Source organism: Bison bison, unplaced genomic scaffold (genome assembly GCF_000754665.1).
Source record: "Bison bison bison isolate TAMUID 2011002044 unplaced genomic scaffold, Bison_UMD1.0 scf7180017864499, whole genome shotgun sequence".
Lineage (NCBI taxonomy): Eukaryota > Metazoa > Chordata > Mammalia > Artiodactyla > Bovidae > Bison > Bison bison.
Genome location: NW_011495058.1, coordinates 4274779 through 4287542, shown reverse-complemented (window position 1 = coordinate 4287542; position 12764 = coordinate 4274779). Strand labels below are relative to the sequence as shown.

At 47.4% G+C, this 12764-nt stretch overlaps 1 protein-coding gene across 6 annotated transcripts in view; it reads left to right on the top strand.

Annotated features, from left to right (window-relative positions):
• The window catches only part of CCM2 (cerebral cavernous malformation 2), a 53815-nt gene that overhangs the window by 9158 nt on the left and 31893 nt on the right, over positions 1-12764 (top strand). For 4 of the 6 annotated variants that reach the window (XM_010829030.1, XM_010829029.1, XM_010829028.1 and 1 more), the window contains one exon: positions 7156-7311. The exons of the other annotated variants lie outside the window; for them this stretch is intronic. In XM_010829030.1, coding sequence (XP_010827332.1) covers positions 7213-7311 — 99 coding nt within the window. In that variant the 5' untranslated portion in view covers positions 7156-7212. The remainder of the gene's footprint in view (positions 1-7155; positions 7312-12764) is intronic. 6 annotated transcript variants of the gene reach the window in all.

Genomic DNA, 12764 nt, shown 5'->3' with positions numbered 1-12764 from the left:
ACACCAGCTGCATGTCTGCATGCAGTGTCTTTCTCTTTTTAAATTTTTGGCTGCTCTGGGTCTTCTTCGCAGCATGTGGGCTTCTCTAGTTGTGGCCACAGGCTTAGTTGCCCCATGGCATGTGGGATCTTAGCTCCCCAACTAAGAATCAGCCCGTATCCCCTGCATTGCAAAGTGGATTCTTAACCACTGAACCACCAGAGAAGTCCCCCAGAGCTGTGTTTTTGTTATAATTACCAGAGGCAGAAAAACCCATTGCAGCACATTTTTTTGGTGGTATTTTATCACGTGGAATTCTCTGGGTAGAAGACATTCCACAGCCATGAATTTCCCAGAGTACCAAATACCTGCTTGGGAAATCCTTGTTTCCAGAGACTCCTGAGCACCACATCCCTTTTGGGTTTGCCTCCTCTGTCTGCCTCATCTCGTTGAACGCCCACTTTCAGCAGTGGAGTGTTGTGTTCTTGCCTCTGTCTTTTTTCTTCCATTTTTGGATCTCAGACGCAGAGGAATAAGTTAATCATACATATGATTGGTTCCTGCCAGGCCTGTCTGGTGTTTTCTGTTGGTTTTATTTCTTCACTTATTTGTTCTTTTTTCTTTGAAACCCAGTCCTCACTCCTCTTTCATACCCCTCTTTTATTGACAACCATCCTTACCTATTTCACTCAGGTCCTTTTGTTTGTGCATGCCCTTGTAAAATGTGTGTTGTTTTGCTGTGTGTGTTTAAGAATCTTTTTATCTTGAGATAATTTCAAAGTTAAGGAAAACTGCAAAACTAGCTTGGGAACTCCTGTGAACCCTTACAGAATTAGTGCTGAGGTGGTGGCTGTCAGTCTGCTGTGACTCCCACAAGAATGAAGCTCCAGCGTCACTCAGCATGTGCTGGCTTTGGGTGGCTGATGGAGAGTTCAGACAGTAAAGACCTACTGCTCACTTTGCCAGGTGCAGGCAGACTGACTTTTGTTTTCTTCCCAGAGGGCACAGCTTTCTTCTGGAAGGCACTGGTGGTGTCTGAGGCGGGAGACAGGGAGCTACCTGTTGTAGCAACACATTCAGGCCTGTTGCCATGTTGGGTCAGGTGGGTACAGTGACCCTGCTGTTTGAGGGCTCCATCGACCAGTGGCTTCTGTTACCCTGACTCGGTGGAACCTTGAGCCCAGACATGGGTTCAGTAGTGTGTCTTGGTCCTTTAGGACTGCCAGCCACTCTTGCCGTGCATTTGACAGGGCTTGCCATGCAGGGTCACCTCCACCAGTCTCCAGGCCTTCACATCAGCTTCTCTCTCAGTTACATGGGTCAATGAAAACAGCTAGTACAGCTCAAATGGATAAACCACAGTCAGTGTTCAGTTCAGCAACGCGGGAATATGTAGGCCATGGGGGATCAGGCTCCTAAACCTTGTCCTCCTCCCAACATACCTCCGTGACTAGTTCTCACATCCCAGTCTGGGCTCCTGTATCAGTAGCCATCTCCTCCCACCCAGTTGCTCCACAGCCTCCCTAGCCAGCTTGGCTTTTCTTTTTGTTCTGTTGGAATTCCAACTTACAATAGAAGATCCTATTTACGATAACAAATACATACTTCAGGGTTAAAATTAATAGAAACATCCAGGGAATTCCCTGGTGGTCCAGTGACTAAGACTTCAGGTTTCACTGCCAAGGGCACGGGTTCAGTCCCTGGTAGGGGAACTAAGATCTCTATGAGAGAAACTCCTGAAACATACAAACATGAACTTAAAGGAGTGGAAGACACTTCGGGTAAATAAGGGCGTCATGGCTGTATCAGTTCTCCTTGAGTTAATTTTTAATATGATCCCAATAAATATACCTTTGGACTCCTCAATGGAGCGACATCACTTGACTTAAAGCTCATTTGTGTTATAAACAGGCAAGAACGATCTCTGAAAAAGAAGAAAAACAAGGGAACAACCCCAGATTGGGTCATGCTGTCATCCCCCTGATTAAAGCTTGTGGGGTTGTCCTGGAATAAGCTTCAGGAAGTGGAGAAAATACAGAAACAGACCTCACTCCATGGGGAACCTAAGAGCACAGTAAAATGGTATTTTGAAGCGGTGGGGATATTGATTGATGGGTGGTACTAGGGTAACTAGACAGGTCGCAGATCCATCCTTCCTACACTAGAGTGAACAAAGGTGGTTCAAAGGTTTAAGTAAAAGCAAAAATGATTAAGCCGTAAAGGTACTAGGCAAAAAGATGGGTGAATTCTTCATTGATGTGGGCGCTGTGGAACCTTTCATTATCCAAAATTCAGAGCAGTGAGGGAAAAATTCAGAAGATCTGATAACATGAACATCAAAAAGTAAAAATTCTTCCCAGGTGACTCAGTGGTAAATAATCTGCCTGCAATACAGGCGACCCAGGTTTCATCCCTGGGTTGGGAAGATCCCCTGGAAAAGGAAATAGCCAACTCCCTCTAGTACTCTTGCCTGGAAAATCCTATGGACAGAGGAGCCTGGCAGGCTATGGCCCATAGGGTTGCAAACAAGAATGTGACTTAGCGACTAAACAACAAGCAAAGTAAAAAGACAACAAATATTTGCAACTTACAGAACAAAAAGTAGCTACTCCCTGTGTAAGCTGCTTCTAAAAATAAGGAAGACAAAAATAGGACCTGATAGGAAAAAACAAGTCAGAAGATGGGAAAAGACTGAAAAAGGAATGTAAATGGCTTTTAAATGTGTGAAAAGGCAACTGAGACTCTTGCATAATGAGAGGAGTGTAAATTAAGACCAAAGAAAAAAAAAGAATGAGCTACCCCTGTTCACCTTTCAGGCCAGCAGAAATCCCTGCTTGGTCATGCATGAGGAACTGACCAGCACAGCCCTGACAACTTGTAAGGGGCAATGCCTGGCTGAACTAAGGTGCCCTGACTGACCCAGCATCTCACTTCCAGAAACCTCCAAGGAAACATTGGCAAAAACATGAAGCAGTTTGTGTACCAAGCTGTTCCTTTTGGCCACTTTCCACTTCTAGGATACAGGCTCACTAAACTGTGGTACATCCTCAGCAGGGTGGGAGGCAGCATGGAGCCTTGTGCTTGGATATGGATCTGAATGCTCTGATGCTTTTTAGATTGTTATCTAGTGGGGAGGGGTTGATCTCTTAGCATGGGCCTTGTGAGTTTGAAACCATGTTTTACAGTACTACAAGTTGAATCCAAACATTTTTAAAAAATAAAGTCATTAAAAAAAACCAAAAGCAAATTATAAAAATGGCAAAACCAAACAAGACGGAACCTCACAGAGAGGAATTCTTCCGGTTAATTAAATCATAGAAATTTGACAGCAGGCCGGCAGTGGGACATGCACTAAGGACAAGAAGAGTCACAAAGAAACTGTAAACAAATCGTTTTCAGTAATCATTGTATTAGTAATAATGGTGGTGGCGGCTTAGTCACTAAGTTGTGTCCGACTCTTGCGAACCTAGGCCCTGTAGCCTGCCAGGCTTCTCTCTCCATGGGATTTCCCAGGCAAGCATACTGGAGTGGGTTGCCATTTCCTTTTCCAGGCGATCTTCCTGACCCAGGGATTGAACCCTAGTCTCCTGCATTGCAGGCAGATTCGTTACCCACTGAGCTACCAGGGAAATATAATACTGGTATTGTTATTTTGCAACTGTTAAAATTGTTTTAGGATTTATGGAATATAGTTACATTAGCAATATTATTCACTGGCTTTCATCCTAGGAGGATTGGGTGGGTGCAGAGAATACCAAAGAAGATAATCAATCGGCTTATAATCCTAAATTTGAATTCTATAAACTCTGGAGGTTTTTCTGTTAAACACAGAATGCTTATTTCCTCACTCTCTCTGGCACAGAGCCCCAGGAGGCAGTAGCACCCTTGGTGAGTGGTGGTGGGCCTGAGAACAGCACTTTACTTTGGAAGCAGCAGTGCCCATCGGAATAGTGGCAGATTCCACTATGCCATTAATAGTGGCGGGAGAGGCCGCCAATGGCCTATGGTGTCCTGGCGCATCCATAAGATGACTAAAAAAGTTGGCTTAAAACTCAACATTCAGAAAACTAAGATCATGGCATTCAGTCCCATCACTTCATGGCAAATAGATGGGGAAACAGTGGAAACAGTGAGAGACTTTATTTTTTGGGGCTGCAAAAGCACTGCAGATGGTGACTGCAGCCAAGAAATTAAAAGAGACTTGCTCATTGGAAGAAAAGCTATGACCAACCTAGACAGCATATTAAAAAGCAGAGACAATACTTTGCCAGCAAAGGTCCATGTAGTCAAAGCTATGGTTTTTCTAGTAGTCATGTATGGAGAATCCCAGGAACAGAGGAGCCTGATGGGCTGCTGTCTGTGGGGTGCACAGAGTGGGACACGACTGAAGCGACTTAGCAGCAGCAGCAGCGTGTATGGATGTGAGAGAGTTGGACTGTAAAGAAAGCAGAGTACCAAAGAATTGATGCTTTTGAAGTGTGGTGTTGGAGAAGACTCTTGAGAATCCCTTGGACTGCAAGGAGATCCAACCAGTCCTTTCTAAAGGAGATCAGTCCTGAATATTCATTGGAAAGACTGATGCTGAAGCTGAAACTCCAGTACTTTGGCCACCTGATGTGAAGAACTGACTCATTGGAAAAGACCCTGATGCTGGGAAAGATTGAAGGTGGGAGAAGAAGGGGATGACAGGATGAGATGGTTGGATGGCATCACCAACTCGATGGACATAAGTTTGAGCAGGCTCTGGGAGTTGGTGATGGACAGGGAAGCCTGGCATGCTGCAGTCCACAGAGTTGGAAAGAGTCGAACACGACTGAATGAACTGAACTGAATGGACCGATCACCTTGGGTGGTTTCAGGGAACCGGCATTGCTGTGAAAGCTATGGCCAAAGAGAAAGGATGATGCATTTAACTTCTCTGAATGATTGGTACCTCAGGGTTACCAGAGTCTAGGAGGGAAAAGCCCTCTTTATGTAAATATTTCTACTAATAGAAGAAGGAGGAATGGCGGAATTAGAATGTTGAAAAATATCATATCCAAATATGAGGCAAAGGGGCCAGTCCATAGCCATCCAAGGCAGGTCACTGCCCCATATCATGTGCCCCCTGATGGAAGCGTTCTTGCAAAAAACATCACACTTGAGTTAGATAGAGCCTCACAGTCTGTAGGAAATGCCCCTCCCTCTCCCTCAACTGCATTTATGAATGCTGTTATCCTCGAACGCCTCTAAACCCTCTAGAATTTAAGCGCCTGTCCAGGCTCTCATTTGCCCTCTGTGCTCCCTGGCCTTTCTCTTCCATGCCTACCCTGGTGATCATTGCATCTGTGAGAACAGAACAGGTAGGCTTACATGTGCAGCTGGTTGGTTTCCTTTAGTTTCCTCTGTTTCCCTGGGTGTGGCAGCTTTGGGGCCTTGGAAGGGTTGTGTGTGCATGCAGGGGAACCTGTTGGGGAGCAGGCAGCGGACTCAGGCCACACAGTCAGCCAAGATGAGGCATGGGGACCGCTCTGTATCCTGAGGTCTCTGTATCTCACTCTTGATTCCCTTCCCGTCAGGACCACCTGATCCTGCTTTGTGGGGACAGCTTTTATAAAGAAGGAGAAATTGGAGCCCAGACCGTACCTGCAGTGCCCTGTGTCTCTAAAGAGATATTCCAGACAGTACCAGATGTTTGTTCAAACAAATCTAGAGTGGTATTGCTTTCCCGGTTTACTGTATTTTCTACATCTGCAGCATGTGTGGTAGTAATTAAGGCATGAAATGACTGTTCTGAACCAGTCTTTTCAGAATCTAGAAATATTAAACTTTGTTGCAGTTTAAATTGAACCATATGAAATAGTCATTTTTATGGGCAGAAAACCACTGAAAATTAGCACTTTAATTTGATCAAATCTAACTTGGCCACCTGATGCGAAGAACTGACTCATTTGATAAGACTCTGATGCTGGGAAAGATTGAAGGCTGGAGAAGAAGGGGACAGCAGAGGATGAGATGGTTGGATGGCATCACTGACTCAATGGACATGTGTTTGAGTAAACTCCAGGAGTTGTTGATGGACAGGGAGGCCTGGAATGCTGCAGTTCATGGGGTTGCAATGAGTTGGACACAACTGAGTGACTGAACTGAACTGAATCTAATGTTAATTAATATTAGTAAAATTGTATTACATTTGTTATGTTTTGAGTTGTGACTATATATGATCACTCTAATTAACCAAAATGGTTAATTAAGTAGCTTCTCCTCTTTGCAACCATTTTGGACTATCTAGAGAGTTTAAGAATCTTCAGCATCAACAAACCCAGTTTCCCCCTTTCAGGATCAGATTTGACCTTGAAGAAGTTAAAAGTGAGCTTGCTCAGGGACATACTCTTTAGTTTCAAAGTTGTATCTTAAACTCAAGAGTCCTGGAAGCAGGTACAGGCTTTTGTAGGCTGGGGGTCATGGAGGTGTGCTCTGTCCAGGCACCCCTGGACTGCTGTGCCCCAAAGCAGACAACACTCAGCCTGAAACAGGCAGGTTGGTGCTCCCACTGCATCAGGGACACCTCGTGGTCAGGAGGGGGAGCCCCAACAGTGCGCTCAGCTTGCTTGTTCATTCTTTCTAACTTTGTGGTTTGGTTTTGCAGAATGGTTGGACTTCCAAAATAATGTCTTTCAGCTGGCTATACCATATTGGCTAGAAATGTGGGGAGGCCACCTATAGGCTCTACATGCTAGAGATAGTAGGGAAGGTGTGCTGGTTTAGAAAGAAGATGTATTGGGTTTAGTAAGAAGATATGCTGGTTTATTTAGAAGATACGCTGGTTTAGTAAGAAGATGTAATGGTTTACTTAGACTGACTGGTTTAGTAAGATGGGCTGGTTAAATTAGAAAAATCCACTGGTTTAGTTAGAAGATGTTCTGGTTTAGTAAGAAGATGCACTGGTTTAGTTAGAAGATGTGGTGGTTCAGTAAGAAGATGTGTAGGGTTAGGTAGAAGAAGCACTGGTTTAATATGAAGATGCGTGGGTTTTCTTTGCATCTTTTTGTGCACGCAGCCTGTTTGGATTTTGTCAGGAGTTTCAGGGTGTTGCCTGCCTCTTTAACTTTTTCAAAAAACTAAACAGCTTCAGTGGGGTTTGCAGAAGGAAGCTGTGGTTTATGGTCTTCCTGTTCATTCACATGTTTTTTTCAGAGGGAGGGCGAACATCTGACCATATTTTTCAACCAGATCAGAAGTGAACAGAGGAGAATGCACAGTAACTGTCGGCAGAGGGGGAGGAACCAGAATTCCTCCAGAGAAATTCCTCCTCAGACAGACTTTCCGACAGGGTATCCCATGGAGAACGAGGTAGGTGCAAGCCCAGTGTGGAAAGAGCCATCTAGAATGACTGTTGGGTCCTGTGACCTTCACTTTGCGAGCATGGGGTGGTGGAGGGTTCCTGCTGGCTTCCGCGTCTGAGAACCGGTGGCCGGTGAGAGAGATTGAAGAGCTTTTTGTAGGTGGTTGGGTTTGTCCATATTCGCCTAAGGAGTAAAAAGACTGTGGGTGTCAGGTCTGCTGTGAATTTATAGTCAGTCAGGACCCAAGATCTGAGTTCGAAAATGATTTAGGGAAAAGGTCAGGAAAAAGTGCAGTCCTAGTCTCGGACTCGCGCCTGAGTTTCATTTATGACGCCCAAGGGAAGACGAAGGGGCCGTGTACCTGGCCCAAGTGGTCTTGGCTGCCCGTGGAGGGTCAGACGCTGGGTGTCAGTGGAGCAAGCCGCTGCAGTGGAGGGCAGGTTCACACCCAGCCCTGAGTTGGGGAACTTGAGTCTGTAAGGAGGTCCTGGGGCGCTGGCTGTGTCCTGTTCTTTATTTAGGACTCCGAGGCACCTAAGAAAGGCTCTTTTTCTGTTGGTAGGCGCTGAACTACTTAACTTTATAAATTTGTTGATTTGCATACAGGGAGTGTTGGAAGGTAGTTGGAGTTAAGATAGGCAATATTGCGGTGCCGTTTTAAACAGTGTACTTATAGGAGAGAATTTGTGAGGGTGCCTTGCGCACCTGGCAGGTCTGAACCTGGGTGGAGTAGCCACTGCCTTGCCCAGCTGGACAGAACTGTGGCTCTGCCCACCCTACCCTCTGGCCTTGGTGTTTTCCCTGGCCTTGCCCTGCAGCCCTGTGGAGCCAGAGCGTTGCCAAGCTGCTGTCTTCTCCCTCCCTCAGCAGAAAGGGCCCTGGGGCGGGGACAGGGGTCCTTCAAGGTATAGCCCCAGTGCTGGGCACAGGCTTGATGCCCGTTAGACATTTGCTGAATGCCCACTGAAGGACCCCAGGGCCTTGCTCTTGAAGCCTTTGTTCAGGGGCAGTTCTGTGTTACCTACTAAAGGAGTAAATAAGGCTTCCTGAGCACTGACTGGGGCATTTGAGGTTCCCAGCACGGGTTTCTTTCCTGCACTGCCACACACTTTCTCCAGAACGTGCTGAGCTGCGAGTTGTGCCCGAGGAGCGAGTTGGTAGGTGTTTTCACCTTATCATTCCTTTTGGTCTCCAGGTAGAGGCTGCTTTTCCAGGAGTGGTTGTGCTGCTTCCTCAGCACATGCATTTCTTACTGTAAATTAATAAACAGACGCTCTGACAGAGAACATAGCCTCTGAGAATTTGTTTAGGATATGCAGATACTCAGAGCCTCATCACCTCAAGTGAAAGTCTAGGCCAGGCTGTAATCTAACAATGCTCAAGGCCAGCCTGACCCTGGGGCCTTCCTCTAGGAAAGTACTAAGTGGACCAGAGTCAGTTGTGTGTGTTTAACTAAAAGCTACATTTGAGATTTCCAACTTCAAAAGTTGTTTCAAGCATAAGATGGAAAATACTGCAAGAAAAGTTTTTTAAAAAAATATTTATTTTTTTCTTTGGCTGCACCAGATCTTTGTTGCAGTATGTGGGATCTAGTTCCCTGACCAGGGATCGAACCCGGGCCCCATGCATAGGGAGTGTGGAGTCTTAGCCATTGGACCCCCAGGGAAGTCCTTTACCAAGAGTATTGTAAGGATCTAGGGATCACTTTCGGAGAAGGCAATGGCACCCCACTCCAGTACTCTTGCCTGGAAAATCCCATGGACGGAGGAGCCTGGTGGGCTGCAGTCCATCAGGTCGCTCAGAGTCGGATACGACTGTGCGACTTCACTTTCACTTTTCACTTTCACACATTGGAGAAGGAAATGGCAACCCACTCCAGTGTTCTTGCCTTGAGAATCCCAGGGATGGGGTCGCGCAGAGTCGGACACGACTGATGTGACTTAGCGGCAGCAGCAGCAGGATTCACTTTGGAGCTAGTTCTAGGAAGCAGTGTGTGTTGCACGTGCGACGTCTGCATGAAGCCCTGCGTCCGCCCCCTGGCTCTGTGCCTTGGACCCTCAGCCAGTTCCTTTCAACACTCAGGGCCCCATTTCTTCACAAGAAACTGGGACGCAGATGCACTCTGGGTGGCATCAGTGCCAGGGCAACATTCACCAAGAGAAACTGTGCTTGGTGTTGTGCTCTTTCCAGGGGCTCTTTCTTCCGTCTTTTGGGTCGAAGATTATAAAATCGTTATGGTGATGATGAACACGAGTGCTCAATAAATATACCTGTTGAGTGAAGAGTAAACAGTTGCACAGGCTAAAACCATTTTTTAAAAAACTACATTGATTTGGAGGCTATTCCAGTGAATTAAAGAATCCACAATCATTTAATGGAGTCCTGATTCTGCATGTCAAGAATATTTTTAATTGTCAGTGTATTCTTTTTTTAAGCAACTTATTGACCAGAGACGTGTTAATATGTCTTGTTACCTGAATGTTATTGACCAGAGACATCTCAGCTTTCACTTACATAACAAATCACTGGCCACAGGTGTTAGTTTCTGCAAAAATCTCATGGTCAATAATGTATTAACTGGAACTTCCTTTTACATTTCGTGTTTAAAAGCACCATTAGTTCCAAAACCCTGAGGTGCCGTCTTGTTCACTGTGTTTCTGGAAAAGCTGAGGGGCCCCCACCATGCCTGCCATACCCCAACTCCCAGCCGGTGTGCTTTCTAGCTCCTGCAGTGGGAGCTGGGCGTGCATCTCCTGTGTCACATGCCTGCTCTCTTTGGGTGGAGCAGCTGCCCCCGTTCTGCACTAAAATGGGGCGAGGCAGCAGAGGAAGGCTGCAGGTTTGCTAGGGTGTCTTTCTTTACACAATGGTTTCAACATTCCACTTTCTAGAAAGGCTCAGCCACCAGTGAAACTTCTTTGGGACATTAAGAAAAAGCACATGGTGCCTTGTGTATGCAAGGCTAAGGACTGAGTTTGGGAAGCTGTGTCTGATTCCCAGTCAGTTAGGCCACGTTCACGCTTGACCAGGTGGTCTGGTGTGCGGTCCGGGTTGCAGGGGCCGCTCCCTTTGCCTCTGCTAGCCTGTGAGCAGTGGAGGTCTGGCACCACACTCCATCACAGGGCATGCCTTGTTGCCAGGGTAGCTCCTTTAAATACAGGACATTTTGGCACTGAAGCATACCTTTGAGGCACCTGACTAGCAGTTCTCATCGTGGGTTTAGTCCCTGTTCATCTTCTGTGGGCTCGGTGGTGACCGCCTTGAGGGTGGGGATTCTGTCTCATGCCTCCGCAGCACCTTCCTGATGCCTGGCTGGCAGAGGCACCAAACCCCTTCATTAACCAGTTTTATTTCTCCCCTGAGGGGTGCTGGGTCACAAGAGGTAAAGGCAGAGGAAGGCGGGGTGGGGCTCAGCATAGGGAAAGCTGATCCCTGAGCAGTAGGGGCATCTGCAGCAGGCCGTCCTGGTTTCTTCGGCTGGCAGAGTGTCTCCTTAAGGTGGGTTGTAGGTCTTGGGCTCTGGGTCCTTTCCAACACAGACTGACTTTATAACCCGTCCCTCATTGTTAAAACAACAGCTTGGGTTGCATGTGGTGTGTGGCCCTGGTGGTTTGGCTGACCTTGGCAAAACCTCTCACCTCTGAATTGGTTTCCCGTTGCTCCCAGGTGTAGAGGAGTGGCAAGGTGGAACATCAGACAGATTGAACTGAGCTGTTTTCACGCACCGTCAGGTTCAGGATCAACCATGTCTGTGCCCCCGCTGGTTATGATCTGAGAGAGAGAATTCTGTGAGGTTAATAGGTAGAAATGGTGTAGGGACAGATGTTTACTCTGGCCAGTTTCAGACATAGGTCATCTCTGTAACGTGTTACATTCCTTGGTATTTCCACAGCTCTAGGGCAGTGCCTTGTACATCATAGAAGCTGGGAGGCTCTCAGCGCAGATACACAGTCAGGGAGAACAGGACTGAAGCGTCATCTGTGTGGGATGTCAGCCAGAGATGGAATCACAGTTCAGTATGGCCTGGCCTGGCCTGCTGCAGTCACGCTGGTGAAACATGATGTTTATATTACTCCATTCCCAGCTTCCCTTTCAATGTAAAGTTTACTATCGGTGCTTGAGTGGGAAATTGTGGGTGACCGTTTCCCACCATTTCCATGTGAGCCCTGCATGGCAACAACCTGGTCCAGACCCCGCCCCCCACCCCCGAATTTCACCTGAAGTGCCCCACCTTCTTCCCTCCCACTCTCCTAACTTGTGCTGGGCTGACAGTGCCTGTGGGAGGGAGGAGAAAGAAGCCTGAGAGGACCAGGAGGGTGGTCTGTCTGAGAGCTGGGATCAGCCGTCACGGGGTCCTCCAAGGGGCACCCTCTGTCCACTCAGCAGTTCTGAGACGGTGGAGATGACGCTGTCTGTGTGATGATGGTATTGATTATCTTGTCCATGGCTTAAGTGTTCAGTTCAGTTCAGTTGCTCAGTCGTGTCTGACTCTTTGCGACCCTATGAACCACAGCATGCCAGGCCTCGTCCATCACCAATTCCCGGAGTTTACCCAAACTCATGTCAGTGTAAGCAGCTGTAGATGGGAACTATATCCTTAAAATAACAATGTTTTGAACAATTTCACATATATAAACAAAAAGTAAATGAAGGCCCACATGCACGTTGTCATGATCATCCCTAGCCCTGTGGGCCTCATATCAGCATTATTTTACACCCACCCCACCCCACATCCAGTATGAAGCGCTGAGGGGCTGCACTGGGGTGTGGAGCAGCAACTAGGCTGATATTCGCCACAAGGAAGGGGTTCTCCAGGATTACTACTCTGGGGGATCAGAGGAGGAAAAGGCAGATATCCAGGTGCCAAGTACTCAGGGGTAATGAGCACAGACCAAGAAGCAGAGGAGAAAACCCAGACTCTGGCTAGAAGGAGCAGGAAGAATGCTGGGGTTCACTTTGTGGAGGGTGTCTTTTGGGTGGGGTGGCCTTTATAGCTGAGCGTCTCAGTGGGTGTCTCAGGCCCTGCAGGATCTCCCGGGAGGCCCCCAAGGCCTCACCTGCCTTAGTGGGGGAGTCACTGCCCCTCTCCACCTGCCATCTGTGAGACTGACGGGCTGACGAGGCACCTCACAGAATCATCGGCTCTGTGGCATTCTTTTGGGTGGGATATGGCGGGTGGCTGAATTTCCCATGCAGAGGAGAAACGGAAACGAGAGGTTTTAGAGCATGTTTGGTGACATGTACATTGTTCCTATAAGTGTTGGTCAGAGGTATCCCTACTGTGGGTCCTGCCCAGGCAGGCAAGCTGCAGCATTGTAGACAGGACAGTGAAAGGTGACTTCTCCGTCTGGGATGGGTCACCAGCTCTGGGTTTTGCTCCCGTGTTTAGTGACATTTCCCTGCCAGGTCTGCATGCTGGTGTGTTGTCTTTGCTTTTATGTTCCTTTGGGTGACTGGAAG